The 20485-nt window shown below is 40.0% G+C and overlaps 1 protein-coding gene across 3 annotated transcripts in view; it reads left to right on the plus strand.

The window, feature by feature from the left end:
- TFCP2 (transcription factor CP2) overlaps positions 1-12206 on the plus strand; it is a 45804-nt gene extending 33598 nt beyond the window's left edge. For all 3 annotated transcript variants that reach the window (XM_063293775.1, XM_063293774.1, XM_063293776.1), the window contains 5 exons: positions 778-868; positions 6725-6828; positions 8192-8334; positions 10949-11000; positions 11221-12206. In XM_063293775.1, coding sequence (XP_063149845.1) covers positions 778-868; positions 6725-6828; positions 8192-8334; positions 10949-11000; positions 11221-11258 — 428 coding nt within the window. In that variant the 3' untranslated portion in view covers positions 11259-12206. The remainder of the gene's footprint in view (positions 1-777; positions 869-6724; positions 6829-8191; positions 8335-10948; positions 11001-11220) is intronic.
- Positions 12207-20485: the final 8279 nt, after the last annotated feature.

Here is a 20485-nt window from a genome sequence, read left to right on the forward strand (position 1 = left end):
AGCTAATGCATCTGAATAGTTCTCTACCTTGAGGTTATCCTACCCCTTTCCTGTCAAAATGACACAGGATCTTTCTGTAACTCAGTCTGCTTTTGGTTATTGCAGTACAAATGAGCTACAACTTCTGAGCAGATGTTAGGCAACAATGCTTAAATTACTGGATGGAGAAGGCTTAAATGAAACATATAGGCCGCGCCCCTTATTCTGCTCAGATTTTTAAAAACTGTGCCCCTTCGCTTCATTTCTGAAACTGGGCCTCTTCTTTCATCCCCATGCCAAAAAAGAGCATTTATGACCTGCAGGTCGTGTATCTTTTAACAATGTTCAAATGCACTAGGCTCTTCCACTATGTAGAACCTGAGCAGGAACCCTTTTGGTAGATTGGGGGGGTGTAGTTATTTTTTAGAGTGCTGTAGATGGTGAAGGAATGAAGTAGGGAGGTTGCTGGAGTGGGCAGGGCCAAATTTTTCATGGGGCTGTGGGAAGAGATCTGCAGGCCTTTTAAAAAAGCAAACTAAGAAGCTTTCTAGAAATTGAGGGCGCTCATTTTACCCTTTGTTTGGGGGGAAAAGCAATGAATAATTGAATTTTGTTATTAGAGCATTTTAGTCCAGGCTGCCTATTGATTTAATATCTTCAGCTGTTTTTATGTCTTCCTTAGTTTTGTGCACCAACCCAGAGTCCACTGGAGCTGGATGGCCAATAAGTTTCGATCAATCAATCAATCAATCAATCAATAATGCCTCTTATCCCTTTTCACTTTAAAAAAAATCTTAGGGGCAGACTTACTGAAATTAACCAGAGAAGATGTCATACAAATATGCGGTCCTGCAGATGGCATCAGACTCTTCAATGCATTGAAAGGACGGTGTGTATCAGCCAAGCTGGCTTTATGTGTGCTGGACAGTATTGAAAGAAATATTTCTTTTTCCCCAGTTGTTCTGGTCTTTTAATAGTTTTTGGCACTTGACTGTGACACTTTGCTTATTTATAAACAATATTTATATATTGCTCCAGTCTAAATGACTCTGGGCAGCTCCCCTAGAAAATGAATGCCTCCATGAGATGGGAGAGAACTTGGTTATTCCAGAACTGTCTTGCAGTACAGTCAGATGGCATGAGGCTAACTTGCCATCTGACACAGATATATGCCTTTTTTGGCACTTTAGAACTCAATTATATAGTTTTTTTTTTTCTTTTCCTTCCTTTGGGTGGCCGAGTATAGGCAAGACTGAGCATATATGCAGACCTTAGTACTCTGCTATTTCCTGGATTGTTGGCTGCCCTTCAGGTGAAGAAAAAGGAGGTACACCCAGCTGAACAGCAGCTTTTGGCAAAAGGTTTTCCTAATACACACCATACCACTAAGTTAATGAACCAGTTCTGATTGTTCAGATAGTACTGGCTAAAGTGGGGATGGGGAAAATGCTGTAGGCTTTGTTGGTTTCATGCAACGAATGCTTGAAAAAAGAATGCCACAAGGGTGATGCTCCCTCCCCCCATATATATATATATATATATATATATATATATATTTATATTTATATTTATATTTATATATTTATATTTATTTATCCTCCTCCTCCTCCTCCTCCTCCTCCTCCACTGGATTGATGAACTGCTTGCTTCTGCTGCAGAATGTTCACTGCGCTTGCTATTAAGGGAAAGTGTGCAAAGTACATGAAGGAGAGGAAAAATGCAAGGGGAAAATGGGGGAAAATATAATGAGGAAAATATAATGAGGATAATGAGGATGAAGGATACAGTCAAGAGTACAGTGTAGAAGTTTGGGGAAGATGAAGGAAGGGTGTGGAGAAAGTAGGTACGTTCTACTGCTGTGATCAAGAAATGGAGGAGATAAATCTGACCTATAAAGCAGTCCAATGTGAGCAGGGAAACTGGAGACTAATCGAAGTGAATATTTGTAGCTCAGGGTTGAACTGTGGAGTCCTTGGTGCTCTCTGAGCCTTGTTTTCTTGCAGATGTTTCATTGCCAGACTAGGCAGCATCTTCAGTGCGATGTTCTTCATCTTTCAGTTCGCACTGAAGATGTTGCCTAGTCTGGCAATGAAACGTCTGCAAGAAAACAACAAGGCTCAGAGAGCATCAAGTACTCCACAAAACTAGAGACTTCTGGCCACAGTGTTTTTTCTCATGCATCACAACCTCCTTTAAATCTTGCAACAGACTTGCAGAGTGCTACTCTGTGTATATGTTTCATGATGCTAACATACTTGTTTCTGTTACATAAATCAAGGTGAAAGGAGGTTACAGAAAAATAACTTGGAAAAATAGGTACTGGTGCACAGTTGGTCACAAAAGCATCTGAAGGCAGATTAACAAAAAACTTCAAGTGAAGGAGGGGATTGGCTTCTTGATGCTTCTTTTGGAACAGAGATGGAGAAGTCATGCATGCATTCAATTTATATGGCTGCCTGTCTCTTGATTTCACAGTGTTTTTAACACCATAAAACATATAACGGGGTGAGTTTGAGTGGGTGACTCCTGAGGAAGTGGACAGGGTTCTCTGTGCTGTCAGCTTGGCCACCTGTGTACTGGATCTGAGTCCCTCCTGGGTTGTGAAAGCTGTTGGGTCCATGCTGTAGTGTCAGCCTTTTTGATGGAAGGGTGGTGCCCTCAGCCTTGAAAGAGGTGGTGGTGCATCTCCTCCTCAGAGGCTGTCCTTGGACCCAACAACCTTGGATAACTATCAACCAGTCTCCAACCTTTCCTTTCTGGGGATGGTTGTTGAGAAGGTGGTCGGTCTTCAGCTGATGAAAATCCTGGAGGAAATGGATTATCTAGTCCTGTTTCAATTGGGTTTCATGCTGGGATATAGTAGTGAAACAGATCTGGTCACGCTTGTAGATGACCTGTGGTGGAGCTGGGATGATGGTGGTGCATCCATCCTTGTGCTCTTTGATCTCCTGGCAGCCTCAGTACCGTTGACCACAATATACTTCTGAGCCAGCTCTGTGGATTGGGAATTAGAGGCACCACTCTTCCTTTCTCTGGAGTTGGTTCCAGTCAGTGTTGGTTGGTAGGGAGAGATCACTCCCTAGGCTCCTCCTATGTGGGATACCGCAGGGTTCGGTTCTCTTTCCCTTCTTTTCATCATCTACATGAAACTGCTGGGTGAGGTTGTTCGCCAATTTGGGGTTCGGTATCATCAGTAAGCTGATGCTACCCAATTATATCTTTCAACCCTGGGCCAACCAAGTGAGGCTGTTGAGGTTCTGCCCCGATGCCTGGAGCCTGTGTGGGTTTGGATGGGGAGAAACACTCTCCAACTCAGTCCTACCATGACAAAGTGGCTGTGGGTGATTGGACTGCCTGGATCTGGGGATATTTCATCTCTGACCTTGGATGGAGTGGCACTTCCCCGTTCAAGGGTGATGCACAACTTGGGGGCCTTCCTGGACTGACATCTCCTGCACAGTGAGCAGGTGGCAGCTGTGGCCAGAAAGGCCTTTGCACAGTTTCTTCTGGTGCACCAGTTGCATTCTTTCCTAGATCGGGATGCCTGCACCACTGCATGCTTTACCAGCTGTATCTTCTGGATACTCTTCAAGGGCAGCACCATGTAAAGTGTATTGCAGTAGTCCATTTGGGAGGTCACCAAGGTATGATTGACTGTGAGTAGAGCCTCCCGGTCCAGGAATGGGCACAACTGGTGTACAGTAAGTGTGCAAAGACCCTCCTGGCCATGGCTGCCACCTGTTCCTCATATAGCACATTTTATTCTGCTTGGGAAAGGTTCATGGGTTCAGTGGTAGAGCAACCCCTCGGATAAGTTAGGTTGAATTGCATATCATTTGAATAGGCCTCTGGATAAACAGGAAAGCACAAATGCTGCTGAATACTTGAAGGAGCTTCTGGCCATTGGAAAAATATAATACAGAGATAGATAGGCTAATGCTCCCTCACCTGCTCCTCTGTGTGTGCTGCTATTTCCTCACTTGTAAAATTGAAATTGATGTTCTACTTTGGCGTGCAAACAAAACCTTGTCAGGCAAATTTTTAAAAAGGAAACAGTTGTAGGTGCCTACTTTACAGAAATTGAATCAGTGTTAAATCTTCTCTCATCTGTCAAAATTTATGGCACAAAGCTTCCAGGATTGTACTGACTTCAGAATGCAAATTGGGGATTGCAGATATTTCTGGGGTTTTTTTCCCCACTAGCATTTGTGCCATTGAGCAACATGAATAATACATATAGGTAGTCCCAATCGAAGCAAATATTTGTAGCTCAGGGTTGAACTGTGGAGTCCTTGGTGCTCTCTGAGCCTTGTTGTCAAAGAACAATCAAAGAATTCCCGAGAGAACAACACCCCTACCAACACAAGCAGGGCAAGCCACAGTACATAAACTGAGAGCAAGGCCCACTCCCTCTTTATTTATTTATTTTTTGTTTGTTTGTTTTACAAATTTATTCACCGCCCATCTCACCCCTACGACTCTTTGCACTGAAGATGTTGCCTAGTCTGGCAAGAAAACGTCTGCAAGAAAACAACAAGGCTCAGAGAGCACCAAGGGCTCCATATAGATAGTCCTCACTTAAGGACGGTAATTGGGACAGCAACTCCATCATTAAGAGATGCAGTTGTAAAGCGCAGCACCATGGCCGCACCGACTTGTGACAGCAGTTCTGTTTGCCATCATTAAGTGAATCCCGCATGGTTGTTAGGCATGATGTCACATGATCTCCATTTGCGATTATTTCCTGCTGGCTTCCCCCATTGACTCTGCTTGTCGGAAGCTGGTAATGAAGGACACAGATGGCGATCACGTGACCGCAGGGATGCCGGAACAGCCACAACTATGAGGGCCAGTCATAAGTCTCCTCGTTCAGTGCCATCATAACTTCAAACGCTTGCTGAACAAGTGATTGTTAAAAGATGACTGCCTGTATGGTAATACTCCACTGTACAAACTCAGCTAAGGACCATCTTATTAACAGCAGAACAGTTTAAATCACTCTTGAGGGCCAGTTTTATACAGTACTTAACCTAAGAGTCTATATCACTGTGTTAAGAGCATACAGACATTTTTGCAGACCTTTCTATTTTGTAAAAGTGTTTTGTACCTTGTTAACTCCCTTTTTTTCTTTGCGCTCCATAGTATGTCTCTAATGCCTTTAGTTTCCTTCACTTCATAAATATGCACACTATTTCCTGTCCACTGCTGAAGATTTGCACTCCCATCTTTTCCCCCTTTCTGTTTCATCTGCATATAATATTTCCCCATCTTTTTCTTTCTACTCAACAAAAGTACTGTGTGACTGCTACTGGTCTTTCTACATCTCAGCTCAGCATCCCCTGTTCTTTTTTTGCATTTCTTGGTGGTTTGTTTCCTCCCCCTCACCTGTTACTTCTATTTCTCTTCACTGAATTTAGTAGGATATGCTAGTAAATACTGCAGCTCAATTGGGCTTCAACAGAGTGGAAAGAATGATGCTACTCTGATGCAAACATGTGATTCTAAGATGATGCAGAATGGGGAAGAATGGATTTTGCCATCATAGCCACCCGGTTTTGATATGCATAGTCCCACTGCTTATGTTCTGGTGTACTTGGAGCTATTATAAGACAAACACTTTTTATACATCTGGGGTAATACTTGTGTTGAGAGTTCTTCCATGGACCTCACCATGGAAAATGTTTCTGCATAGAATAGAAAAGGCTCTTAAACATGGAACGTTCATAGGAGGTAGGAAGTGCCTACTGTGTCCATTCAGGCCTTCTTTGGATATATCTATTCCACAATAAATAAAGATGCTTAGCTTGATGTCAATCTGCTGAGTGACTACATGACTTCATTTGCATATAAAACTAAATCAAGATTTGTGTACATCATGTTTTATTGAACAAAAATGGCTAGACTTGCAGATTGAACTAAGCCATCATGTAGTTTTATGGTTTTGGTTAGTATTATGTGGGAACTCAGCTATTAATGGTTTGTTTAATCAGCCATAGTGAAAAATAACTTGTCTAAATATGAAGTATAAATCCAGTTTTAGTCTTGCTGGTAAGCAAAGAAATTATGACCATTTGATCATCTAATGAACTTCTAAGCCATTAATATCTGTGTGTATGTGCTCATATGTGATACATTAATATACATTAATATTTATCTTTCTGGCTTCCCATGAACTTTGAACACCCTGTTTAGATAAATTCTACAAATGAAGGGTGAGAGAGCAGGCAGGGGAATATAGTAGAAAATTATCTGTTGATTTTGCCTAAACCATCTTTTTTATGTATTTACATATACTGTCCTCTTATCAGCATCCTGAACGCACAATAATACTAGGAAAAGTCTTGTATCTTGTTTTTGGAATGTACAAACTAGCCAAATTGTGATGAGTCTTGTGACCTGCAAAATGCTGCCACAGCAGTTGTACCTCCTTTGTGCCTGGTACCAACCTTAATGATATTTTGGTGTTGATGAATTATTGATTGACTGTAAGGAATGTGGTGTGGTTCATGTTGTTTCCTTTGTTGCTATTGGTTTTAATGATTTTTAAGGAAGTCTTATGAAACTTTTGGTGGTTAACTAACAATATTACTAGCACTGAAATGTTTTTGTGAAAGATGAGGTACAAACAAAGCTAAATAAATTGTCAAGTGCTGATGGATAAAATTTCTTCCCCCTTTCATTTACTACCTGGCATTACTCTTATTCCTGCTAATCCTGGAGACCTCATGCCTTCTTCTCTCCATAGGATGGTACGGCCAAGGTTGACCATCTATGTTTGTCAAGAGTCACAGCAATTGAGAGACCAGCAGAAACATGAAGACGGGGATGCAGCCAATGGTACTTTTTTCGGTAAGGGCACTGGGGAGGTAGAGTCTGCATCCTGTGTGGCAGATGGAACTGCACTATTTTGTAATGGGATGATCTCTTCAAGGAGACGTTGAACCTGTAAGAGATACCATTGACCAGAGTTGCAGTTATAGTTGTAGTTCATCCTTGATTTCGTTGCTGCCAAAATTTCCCACTTCCATTCATCCACTTAATCCTGATATGAGTCACAGCCTTTAAAATATCATTGCTTATTAGGCTATATATAGATCTCATGACAATTTCCTATCTTCCATATATCATGGAGTTTACAATGCCTGTTGGAAGTGATGAGAGGTATTCAAACAATCATTTATTTGTCAGGGAAGGTGTACATTTATTTTGAATAATAATCAGAATAAGAGTATAGTAAAATTTGTTGTGGGTTACTGTAGAATCTGAGGAAAATGAACTTGATGAATAAAAGGAATATAATACTGTGGAGCCCTGGGTGCTCTCTGAGCCTTGTTGTTTTCTTGCAGACGTTTCATTGCCAGACTAGGCAACATCTTCAGTGCGAACAGGGAGAGGGCCTTGCTCTCAGTTTATATACTGTCCAGCTTGTGTTGGTGGGGGTGTTGTTCTCTCCTTGGGAGTTCTTTGATTGGGCTGTTTGCTTGCTGCTTGGTTGACTGACTGAGTTAATAGTTCCTTGATTAGGGTGTATTGTGCTGTGTGGTTGTTCATCTGGTGTTAATCCTAGTGTTGATTTTTGCATATCTGGGTGTTGATTGCTGGTGAAGACGTGTACTGGTCTTTTGGCTTTTCTATTGTCTCTTTTGAATGGTATATAAATGTTGTTTATAGAGAATTCCTGGAAGCTTGGCATTCAGACAAGTCAGCCATCAACAGACACACAGAGGTAAACAACATTTATATACCATTCAAAAGAGACAATAGAAAAGCCAAAAGACCAGTACACGTCTTCACCAGCAATCAACACCCAGATATGCAAAAATCAACACTAGGATTAACACCAGATGAACAACCACACAGCACAATACACCCTAATCAAGGAACTATTAACTCAGTCAGTCAACCAAGCAGCAAGCAAACAGCCCAATCAAAGAACTCCCAAGGAGAGAACAACACCCCCACCAACACAAGCTGGACAGTATATAAACTGAGAGCAAGGCCCTCTCCCTGTTCGCACTGAAGATGTTGCCTAGTCTGGCAATGAAACGTCTGCAAGAAAACAAGGCTCAGAGAGCACCCAGGGCTCCACAGTTCAACCCTGAGCTACAAATATTCGCTTCAAATATAATACTGCTATTTGCTTTTTTTTAAGCACTTCCTCCCTTAAGGTCAACTTGGAATTACTCCTTGTTCATTCTTATTGCTTCTGCAGTTTACCATGCAATCTACTTAGAAGAATTGACTGCTGTAGAGCTGACAGAAAAAATAGCCCAACTCTTCAGCATTTCCTCTCAACAAATCAGCCAGATCTACAAACAAGGGCCTACAGGGATTCACGTACTCATCAGTGATGAGGTAAGAGTACTGTAATAGTCTGAAGTTATTTAGAAGTTTGGGAATTTAATAACGTTGCAGGCTCACTCTAATTTCTTATCAAAAAGAAATGGAATTTCTTCTTCATCTGCCAGATTATAAATTGCAGTAAGCTACAATGTAGTTTGTACATTGTGATGGGCAGATTTAACAAAACTGCCATGAGAAACTTGTCTATTCACAAAACAACTCACACAATAGCCATTCACAAACTTATTTATTAGAAGGCAAGCTAATCCACCAGAATCCTCTCTATCATCCCAATAAGGCTTTTATGAGATGTAAAGGCATTGCTGTGAACAGATGTATCAAAACTAAAGCTATTCATTCATTCCAATTTCTAGGGCTGTCCTGTAAGCGATGCAAGGTGGCTTACAAAGAGGATTATAAAAAATCAAGATAATAAAACAGCCAGACCGGGGATGACAAAACTCAGAATGCATAACATTATGGCAAATTCACAAGTCACCATTTGTAGTGCCTGTAGGAAGACCCAGGTTTTTAAGGCCTTTCTAAATGGTAGCAGAGTCAGAGTCAAATGGACCTGAGGAAGAATGCAGCATGCCAGCTTCCTAGTTAATTTTTTAAAACACAGGTCTCTTAGAAACAAGTCAGGTAGTCTGAGGAGCCTGGTGGGCATCAAAGGAGATGTCTGAGGTACACATTGGTGTCCACAGCAACTTCACTGACTATCCCTGGCTCAGCTTGTTGTATTACCATAAATATGGTTTTGTTAAACAAACTATGATATTAGTGGAATGCATGGACTCAACCCCTGAATTGAATTGCAAGTATTGTAATGCAGACCCTCTTGAAATGGTGAGAACTTCAGTTAGTTTATTTTGAATCTGCTATTCATTTGTCTGTTGATTCTCCTGGGACACCCTTAAGGAAAAGAGTACCTGAATCTAAGCCATCTGATCAAGTTAGACTGAAAAATAAAACTGACCATATTAGAGAAAAAGGTTAAATATATACAGGTAGTCCTCACTTACCAACTGCTCATTCAGCAACCGTTTCACGTTACAAAGGAGCTGAAAAAGGAGATGTACGACTGGGCCTTGAACTTGCGGCCATTGCAGCGTCCCTGCAGTCACGTGATTGCGATTTGGGTACTTGGCAACCGGCATGCATTTACAATGGGCACAGCATCCCGCAGTCACATGTTCACCATTTGTGACCTTCACAGCCAACTTCTCACAAGGAAAGTCAATGGGGAGGCCAGCAGGAAGTCACAAGTTGTGGTCATGTGATGTCGCGCTTGACATAAGTCGAGTGCAGTCACATAATGTTTCACTTTATGACTGTGTCACCTAGCAGCGGAGTGGCTGATCCCAATTGTGGTTGGTAAGTGAGGACTTCCTATATAGCCATCTCTCTCTCTCTCTCTCTCTCAGAAGAATCCAAGAGTTTCTTACGTATAAATTTAATTTTTTAAAATCTGTATTAAAAATTAATATACATTTTTTGTGTATTTTCTTTTATATGTCGGATTTTTGTACTAATATTTCCCTAATTTTTAAGAGAATTTGAAATAATGCAAACAATTCCATTGGGAAGTGTGGATTTAAGCATGTACTAAATTTTCATGCTCATTCCTACCTAGGCTTGCAAGATCTATATTGTCTTTTTATTAGAACCTGCAGTCCACCAGACTAGATTATCTACTGTGTGCAAAACGTTAACTTTTAAAATTATGTATCTTCACATGTTAGCTAATTGATAATTAAGTATGCATGGATTATGCAGATCCACATTTAGGCATGGGTGTGAGATCACCATTTTGCAAATTACAAATTTTGTGAGTCACTGTTTGCTCAATACAATAATGTTTTTTACAATAATTTTTTCCTGGTTTAATGACTTCTAGTTAAGAATGAAAGAAGTATGGACAATATTTAGAACTTGAACACCAGAAAAAAAAAGTAACATTTTTTTCACGCTCTGAAGTTCCTTGATTTTGGAAAAAACAGTGCAATATAAACAGGTATTTTACACCTTGCTGATTTTGTGATCCAAGAAACATGCTTCCCTGCCTAATCAGTGTTTGCTTCCATTTATGCTCCTTTTTGTCGCTTTTCACTTTTTAAAGTTAATGCTTTTCCCCAGTGTTTTATCATGAGACAGTTCTCACTGTATCTTCAGAATAGAATTAGAATTTAAGAACTTGAAGCTTTGTAGTCCTGTGTTTATTTGTGCTTTAACTTAATCAGAGGAAAGAAATTCATTGCACGCTGGATATAAGAAGCCAGATTGGATTGGAATCCTAAATCATCCTAGAGATAATTCTAACTAATCTAAAGCAAAGTGAATTATGTCAATTTAGCAGAATCCAGATCATCTCTAGAAGCTGAACTTGGGAAGTGGAAACTAAGGTGATTGGTAAATGTGAACTGGTACAGAGATGAAATAAGAAATGGAGGTTTCTTGCCTTGGAGATAACCGAGCTGTCCTGCAGAAGAGTCAGTGTGTACTTCTGGGTGCATACTTGCCTTTCCTCATTCTTCATGTATAAGGGATTACAATGTTACGATTAGCTGTTGGCAAGGTACAATGAATAGTGGCTTAATCTCTCCACTTTTTATTCCTGTTTTAGATGATACAGAACTTTCAAGATGAATCATGTTTTGTCTTGGACACAATGAAAGGTACTCATTTATTCAGTGCACAGGAATGCATGTTGTTCTGTTTTTTTTCTGAAAAACTTAAAAGTCCCTATCCTTTCCCGCCATAAAATATGCAAATCAGCATGCATGGAGATTAATGTACTATGTGTAAGCTTCTGTCTTTCAGATGGGGGTGGGTGAAGAACAATAACGGGATTCTACTCACGTTCATCCAGAGTCTGATGATGTGCTTTCTTTGCAGCTGAAACCAATGATAGTTACCACATCATCTTGAAATAGATGGGGACTTGACCTTCTTGCATCTGCTCCACATACACAGCTTCATGGTCAGTTTTGGCAACTGGACACCAGCAGAGACCCACCTTGCTACCACAACATGTTGTCTCCTATTAGGTGAACAATGTGTAATGTACCACTACTGGCTTGTAGTAGATACCAGTCATAAGCACAGAGCTGCTTATTTGTAGTTCAGTGATGTTACTACAGTTGTTTGCTCATTAAAACCGCCAGACTGTCCAGTGATGGAACTTTGCAATTATGTGTAATAGAAAGAGGGTTGTGTGAGGCTGTTTGCAAACTACAACCCTAGTACTTTAACAGACTAAATGTTGTTGTGTTGGATATCTGGGCGCCCTAGGAACTGTGTATCCATTCTGGGGAAACTCTTGAAGGCCCATATCACTCAGTTGCTAATGACAAGCCTATTTTTAGCAAACTCTAGATTGAAAATTTGTTCCTGTTCTGACTTTTTAGGAACTTGTTTGAGATAAAAGACTTGTATACATAAAGGTGCTCATATACATACATATGTGAATGATTTCTCCTACTAGTACAAGTTAGGAGAAAGTCATGAGTTTATGAAATCTACCTATCTGGGGCTTCACTTGACACTCCTGTTAACGAGGATTCAGAGGCAAAAAAAGAAATGATGAACTAAATATCCAGGGTTGTCTGCTGTTCACTTAAAGAACTCAACTCCAAAGGAAGAGAGAAAAGACCATGTTAAAAAAAACAGCAACAAAGTATTGGAGTGATTTATTTGGGATTATGTTGAACTGATACAGATTTTGGAACAAGAGTCTACAGGAATTCACTGTCCTGTTACACAGCAAGAATTTTATAATGCTTATTGAAAAGCTTGTGAATACTCCATGGGGACAAAGTGCCTGCGTGTTCGTTTCCAGAGCAGCAACCGGTCTCTTATAAAATGGTTTCCACATTTTGAAATGGATGCATTCTCTGAGTCTTGGAGGAAAAGATGGGGGAACTGTTTTAGCTACAGGAAATAATGCCCTCAAATTACAAGTGGACAGCACATCTGAAGAACAAAGCCAGATTCTCCATAACCTTGCCAGTTTCCCCAGCAAAATGACAAATCTCTGCAAGCTGCAATCTCACATACCACAGTAAGAGTATAATGTGCTCTTGCATAAACGAGGTTGTCTTCCTAGTCAGTAGACACAGGCCAGGAAGCTGATATTGACCGAATTTAACCTAAGAGTTTGAGAAAAGGGCTTTCATTTTATTAAATGGAACCCTAGTTCTGTGTTTCCCGGTGGTATCAGGTTATTTGAGAAGTTTTTCATTTTGAATGAGCTTTATGAAAAAAAAAAAAAAACAATACTGGGTTAAGGAAAGAAATAACTTCAAAAAGAGATCTGTAGCTTTACCGTTTTTAAGTAAAATCTAAAAATGTTAACTCCCAGCATTATAACATACCTGATGCATTAATAAAAATCAGCTTTATTTCAGGTTGCCTTTGGAGCTCTGATTTATATTATGACATACTCCCTGCTCCACTTCCCAGGATGGTTTCCAACCTAAATTAGGATGTTGTTTGCTTTAAGGAAAGCTAAAATTCTGCACCAGAAACTCATGTAGTCCATCAGGATGCTTGAGCAGACTGGAGATAGTGATAAAACGAAAGTAATGGTGACCAATAGGCTTTCATTATTCCTAATAATGGATTGTGTGCATAGACATTATGATAGCAGAGTTAGTTAACAGTTGATTGATAGAGTCCCCAAATTAGTCTTTAAGCAGTAATCCCAGAGGTGCCTTGTACTATGGCAGGGCTTGTAGTGCTCCTAGTTTTATGGTATGTGTCCAGAAGACAGCAACCTGGATTTGTGATTTCAGTAGAGTAAAATGTAGCTTATTAGAACATGAGCAAGCCTGGTCACTTGTTTATTGTCCCTCCTTTTCCCTGTTATATATCCAACTTCAGAGGAAATAGCTTTGCATCTTAAGCCACAGTTACCCAGTTCAGAGGTCATAAGAAACTGTCTCTCAATTCTTTTTATATCAAGCTGTAAAACTAGGATCATATTGACATAATTTTTGAACTGACCATCACTGATCTTCATACTCAGTCTGTCAGGCATTATGTAACAGCGCATAAGTGACAGCTTCATTTTTGCCTCCTTTCTCAAACCCGTACTAAATCACTTGGGTAATGATTATATATAAATATATATATATATATATATATTTTGTCCTACGAGTATGTATGAGGGTGGTTCACCATTCTTCCTGGAACTGTAATGATTTGTCATGTGTTTTTGTTTTCACTAAACCATTGAATGAAACAATGAACTATAAAACATAGCTGTGGAATTCTTTATTTTTAATTCTGCTGTGGAACCTTGTATTGAAATTGAAACCAGTAAAAAAAGAAGCTGCCACAGTAGACTGAAATTGTAGCTAGCTGTCCTATTGGGGAAACTAGTGAGATTATATATGAGAATGAGCACACCAGTGTGGTGTAAAGGTGCTGGGGAACCATGCATTTTAGTCCTCCCTTAGGCATGGAGGTGGGCTGCATGGCTGGTCATTCTCAGTCTTGGATTGGAAAGTCAGAAAACATCTGTGTCTCATCCTGCCACTGGACCAGCATGGTAGACAACACTCCATAACATTCAGTGAGCAGCTTTTAGGCTTTCATACTGCAGTGGACTAATTCATGCTGAACATGTGCACACGCGCGCGCGCACAGGCAGTGGTTTAGGACAAAAAGTTATATTTTTACTGTTTTCTCTAAACATGGTAAGTATCCTGAGACAAATATGTCATCCTTGCTTTAAGCTTTGCTTCATTATACTTTTAAGTTCTGGTGTGCAAGATCATATTCACCTCTAACGTGCTTCCATGGTCATATGATTATATTATACCCATATTCAAGTGGTACTGTTCAGTATGTGAGGAATGAATAGAGGCAATCATTCCCAGGACCCTTAAACACCAAACACTTTACTTAAAAAACAAAACAAAACTGGGTAAGGGAAGAAGAGTTCCAGTTTTCTTTTGTTGCTATTTTGCCATACCCTTAGCAAATAACCCAGTTTGCTTGCCCAGTAGCAGCCGAGATGTTAGTTAAGGCAGTAGATACCCTTCCGAGTCACTGCTTTGCAATAACTGATGTGTGGAACATCAACTGTCCTGTTAAGTACAAAGCAGATGCGAAGTCAAAAATCCCTTTCTCCAGAATAGATCTTCCTCATGCTTTCATGTACTTCAAAATAAATCAGAGCAACACGACACTTTTTATTTGGCCTGGGGAATGCGTTCTGAACATGGGCTGGGTCAGTATTTCCTTGACAGGCACTTTTACTATGTTTTGATCCAGGACTGTAGGAAAGGTGGAGAGAAGCTGTTTCCTTTGGGACTGTCCCAAGTCCTTTTTTTCTTGCTACAAAAATACTGTACATAACAGTTACATAGTAGCATAATGAAAGAACCTTCCTTCAAGGTTTTAAGTTGGGGCAGGAACCTTGAGTCCTCTTTACAGCTCCCAGAAAACTATGAAATTGCATTGTGAGTCTTCAGTGGCAAAATGGGCAATTTTCTGCAATTTAATTTTGGGGCAGTTTTAAGGGTAGAGATAGAAGTGTAAGCATTACTGAGGCAAGCTGTTCCCAAATCCAAAATAAATGGAAAAGCAGGCTGAAAAGTTTTGGTCTGCCCCCTGCCTGGATCTTTATCAGAAGATCTTAGGTGGCTTCCCAGAAAGTAGAATTGTAGCTCCTGAACCACTAGAAGTTGCTCTCCCTGTTTTAAGCCAATGAATGTTAAAAAAAATAAATTACATACCAGCTTGGCACTTCTAAATTTTTGTCACAATTTAATACAATCCAGGATTAAGTGCCTTTGACTTTAATAGACACTACATTCACACCCCAGAGCACTCTTTTGAATCAAGTCTGAAGCACTGCACAGCCCTAATATTTAGTTTTTTACTGGTTCATTTCACTTTTATCCCCAGTGTACTCTTGGATTTCTTTAATACTGCCTTTGGCTACAAGCCTAACAAAGCTGTTCAGAAATTAGAGGAAAGGTAATTCCCAAGTATTTCAACTACTATGTTCTCTGAAGAATAAAGCTTTTGTGTGTGTGCGCAATGTTAGAAACACAATGAAGGTTTACCTAAACCATTGGAACAAGTAGAAAACCACAGAATAGGGATGAGAAGAAAAGCAAGGAAGGACAAGCAGAGCAAACATGTTATGTAGCAGTTGAATTTTGTGATAAACATTCTGTATTCCATGTTTAAAGTGCACAACTGATTTTTAAATGTATTTTCATATAGCTGGATGCTTCATTTTGGTTGCATAATGGTCTTAGCAATGCAAAATACAGATTTAATACTTCGTAGCTTCAAGTGGTGAGTAGAAAACTAGTAGAGTGGCTCTACAGTGAAGAATGAGCATTGCTGTAGATCTAAGAGCTGTTTACTAAAGCTATTTAGCATTTATACAATACTATTCTAGCAGTTTTAGCTATTTTTCATGATTAATTTTTTAAAACATTTTTAACATTGGGGAAGACATTCTGTGCAGGAGAGAACTTACGGTACAAGTATAGATCAGCTGTTGCAAAATTGAAAGCAAGAAATCCAAGGGCCAGCAGTAGTAATCTCTTAACATGAAAGTAACCCCTGCAGCAATTGTGGAAGTACAGGCATGTAATTATAATAAATAACTATGGCTCAGAATGTATTTGTCGCTGTGGAAACATTCTGAATTAAGAGTATAGATGAGACCAGCAGGAGATCTGCCTACCAAGGAGACAATGTGTGCATAATCAGCTTCATTTGTGATAGATTCAGATAGAAAACGTCCATGCTATGTTTGTGTTCTGTGACTGAGCAATAGGAGGAGGAGGCTGAAGAGAATTAATATCTGTACATGTTAAAATCGTAGCAATATCTGGAGATCACAGCCAGGGGCAGTTGAACTATATATGCATTAATTTATAGTGCTGTTGCAATCCTGAAATTGTGTACTCTTGCTAAATTGCAAAAAAGACTTTACTATTTTTCCTCTATTGTAAAACATATCTACTAGGACTACTGACAAAAAATACTGGTTTGCTTAATAGACATGGATCTCCATTAAAAATACGGGGGTTCATATCAGATGTGAATGTGCATCACAGCAATAGCAGGTAAACAATAGTTAAACTATATAAACTGGCCTTTCCCCTGGCCATTTGGCCATGCTGGTTTGGGGCAAACAGAGTTGTATCTTGGCATCTCTGGAAACCATAGATTACAGTAAATGGTGACTGAGAACTATTAACAGTGCTGCCTAGAGTTTGACCCTAGGCTGAAGTCTGACCTGGTTTAAACATAAGCATCCCAACTATAGCCTTTTCATAATTCTAATATTAAGATGCATATTGCTGCTTCTAGGCTTTCTGACAATCTTCTGAAAGTCAATTTCTGACTCTTTTTTTGCCTAGAGAGATTCTTAATTTATCCATATCTCAACTCTTGGGCTGAATCAATTTAATTTACATAGTAGAGACTTAAAAAAAAAACATGCTGAGAATGCTGACAGCAATAAATAGTGATATGACCCAAATCCTACTGTGAAGGGTTCGCTTAACAGACATCTTACATGCTGGGAACTTTTACATTCCTCCATAATCATGTTTATGACAGGTGTACGCTCTGAAGATTTGATTTTCCTATCCAGTTTATTTTTATGCTCTTGGTTTCATTCCTTTTGTAAGGTTCTTGATCTTAAAAACAAGAAAAGGAAACTGACTGTGGTTTACTTTGTCATCTAGTCTAAGCCATGTAATACTACGCCATTATTAACATATCATGAATATGATCTTTGGATTCTATGTCACATCTGCATGCACATACTGCTAGATGGCACTAATTTTATCCTACGCGCTCTGGCGGTATCCAAAATGGCTGCAAAGTAAAATCAATTTGTGATTCAGACTGTTAAGTCCAAAACAGATCTTTCCTTCCATATGGACATCAACTCTCTCTCCTTCAACTATCTGCTCTACAGTATTAAGGCTGCTGAATTTTGCACTTGTTCATTGTGTCAACTGTGTTTCCTCAAATGTATTTTCCTTTCTTGCCACTCCATCCAGTGGTGAGCAAAAGTGTTGCAGTATTTAAGATCTGGGCCCTGATTGCTCATGCATATTAGATTCATTGAATGTTGAATCTAATCTTGAAGGGAGTGGTACTTAAGAATGGAACTACATAGGAATATTACATGAGTTTATTCCCCATCTTTCTTCTATCCTGGAATCCAAGGTAGTAAACATATGGCATACTTTCACTTAGAACTTCCATATCCATATCCATAATTTAAACAAGAGGGCTGTATTTTCTTTACATTCCTATTCAGGAGTAATTTCTTTTGAAATGTAATGGGACTTGAGTGTCAGTGACTGGATTCACATATTGTGCTAAGCTGTAACGATAATGCAGTTCTTGGTTTTGGCTTCTTACAATAAATCCATCTATGATTTATGGGTTAGTATTCTGTGTAAACAGGCCAATATGGCTTGATAAAACAAAACACAATTTAGTGTGTGTAAATCCAATCTGTATTTGAAGGACTGTTACTTTGTTACCATTATACTCAAAAGTTTCCTGGTCTTGTTGCTGCAATTTTACAGCTTGAGAATGACTAAACCACCGACTTCATGATTCAATACAGTCTTCTATTTTTTGGACTATTTAATTCAATGAACATTCTGGAGCTCTAGAAACTTGCATATTTTATAAAGGACCATTGCAATTTTTATAGGTTCTGATTTGTTTTCATAATGGTCCAATTGGCAATTTTGATGTTATTTTTTTAACAGTATGATCAATGTGCCTGAAAACACTGAGGCAAATATTACTGTATGTAATCTTCTAACAGTGATCACACACACACACACACACACACACACACAGATTTTTGTCATCTTAATGCATATGGTGTCTCCCTTTTCCATTGAGATTCTCATCTTCTGACCCTTCTAATTAGTTGCAGCATACTGTTGTTGTTGTTTATTCGTTCAGTCGCTTCTGACTCTTTGTGACTTCATGGACCAGCCCATGCCAGAGCTTCCTGTCAGTCGTCAACACCCCCAGCTCCCCCAGGGACGAGTCCATCACCTCTAGAATATCATCCATCCACCTTGCCCTTGGTCGGCCCCTCTTCCTTTTGCCCTCCACTCTCCCTAGCATCAGCATCTTCTCCAGGGTGTCCTGTCTTCTCATTATGTGGCCAAAGTATTTCAGTTTTGCCTTTAATATCATTCCCTCAAGTGAGCAGTCTGGCTTTATTTCCTGGAGGATGGACTGGTTTGATCTTCTTGCAGTCCAAGGCACTCTTAGAATTTCCCTCCAACACCACAGTTCAAAAGCATCTATCTTCCTTCTCTCAGCCTTCCTCATGGTCCAGCTCTCGCAGCCATATGTTACTACGGGGAACACCATTGCTTTAACTATGCGGACCTTTGTTGTCAGTGTGATGTCTCTGCTCTTTAACTATTTTATCGAGATTTGTCATTGCTCTTCTCCCAAGGATTAAGCGTCTTCTGATTTCCTGACTGCAGTCAGCATCCGCAGTAATCTTTGCACCTAGGAATACAAAGTCTTTCACTGCTTCTACATTTTCTCCCTCTATTTGCCAGTTATCAATCAAGCTGGTTGCCATAATCTTGGTTTTTTTTTAGGTTTAGCTGCAAGCCAACTTTTGCACTTTCTTCTTTCACCTTCATCATAAGGCTCCTCAGTTCCTCTTCACTTTCAGCCATCAGAGTGGTATCATCTGCATATCTGAGATTGTTAATGTTTCTTCCAGCGATTTTAACTCCAGCCTTGGATTCCTCAAGCCCGGCATGTTGCATGATGTGTTCTGCGTACAAGTTGAATAGGTAGGGTGAGAGTATACAGCCCTGCCGTACTCCTTTCCCAATCTTAAACCAGTCCGTTGTTCCGTGGTCTGTTCTTACTGTTGCTACTTGGTCGTTATACAGATTCTTCAGGAGGCAGACAAGATGACTTGGTATCCCCATACCACTAAGAACTTGCCACAATTTGTTATGATCCACACAGTCAAAGGCTTTAGAATAGTCAATAAAACAGAAATAGATGTTTTTCTGAAACTCCCTGGCTTTTTCCATTATCCAGTGGATATTGGCAATTTGGTCCCTAGTTCCTCTGCCTTTTCTAAACCCAGCTTGTACATCTGGCAATTCTCGCTCCATGAATTGCTGAAGTCTACCTTGCAGGATCTTGAGCATTACCTTACTGGCATGTGAAATGAGTGCCACTGTTTGATAGTTTGAACATTCTTTCGTGTTTCCCTTTTTTGGTATGGGGATATAAGTTGATTTTTTCCAGTCTGATGGCCATTCTTGTGTTTTCCAAATTTGCTGGCATATAGCAGCATAGTGACTGAATCTATATTAACTGAAAATCAAAATCAATTTAACTAAACTTGGGTTTACATTAAGAGTACAATTACAACCATAAAAATTAGCGTAACACCCAATGAACGCAGTGGAGCTTTTAAATCCTGAAATACAATTATTTACTTGGTGTTACTTAAGATTCTCATCTCAATCCTATGCTACCTCCACATTTTTATGTTCTGTTTTTTTTGTTGGTCCAAAGAAACTGGCCTACAAGCTCTGCAGATGTGTGATGACTGCAGAGCATGATAAAATAGCACCCTCCACACCCACAAACACATCCTAACCTCAAGCAATTCTGAAAAAGTAAGCGCTCCTCCACTATTAGGATACAAGATTCTCTTGTTTTTAAAATTAGACTCACTCAGAATAAGATGGCAATTTGAAGTTACAGGCTGGATCGTTTATCACTAGGCTCGTTCAGCGTGTTTTTTTCCCAAGGAGTACTTCAAGCGGAAACTGCGAACAGCCTGGTTGCTTTCTGAAACCTAATCGTAGGAAGAGCTGGAAGAATCCGATGGGTTCCATTTCCCAGGATTCAAAGCGCTACGTGCTTCTTTTCATCCTCACCTCAGATGCCGCCGTTACCTGGACCAACTCTCGCCCCACTCCAACGTTCTATTGCGCAAGCACCGCCTTTCGGAGGGGGACTACGTTTCCCATGCTGCCACGCAACCACAGCGCGCGCGTACGGGGGCGGGAGAGGCTGGAGCGCGTCACGTGGTGTAGCTCTCTATAAAAGGCAACGCTGCGCCGGCAGCCCTATTGTTATCACCGACCGAAAGTAG

Source organism: Candoia aspera, chromosome 2 (assembly GCF_035149785.1).
Source record: "Candoia aspera isolate rCanAsp1 chromosome 2, rCanAsp1.hap2, whole genome shotgun sequence".
NCBI lineage: Eukaryota > Metazoa > Chordata > Lepidosauria > Squamata > Boidae > Candoia > Candoia aspera.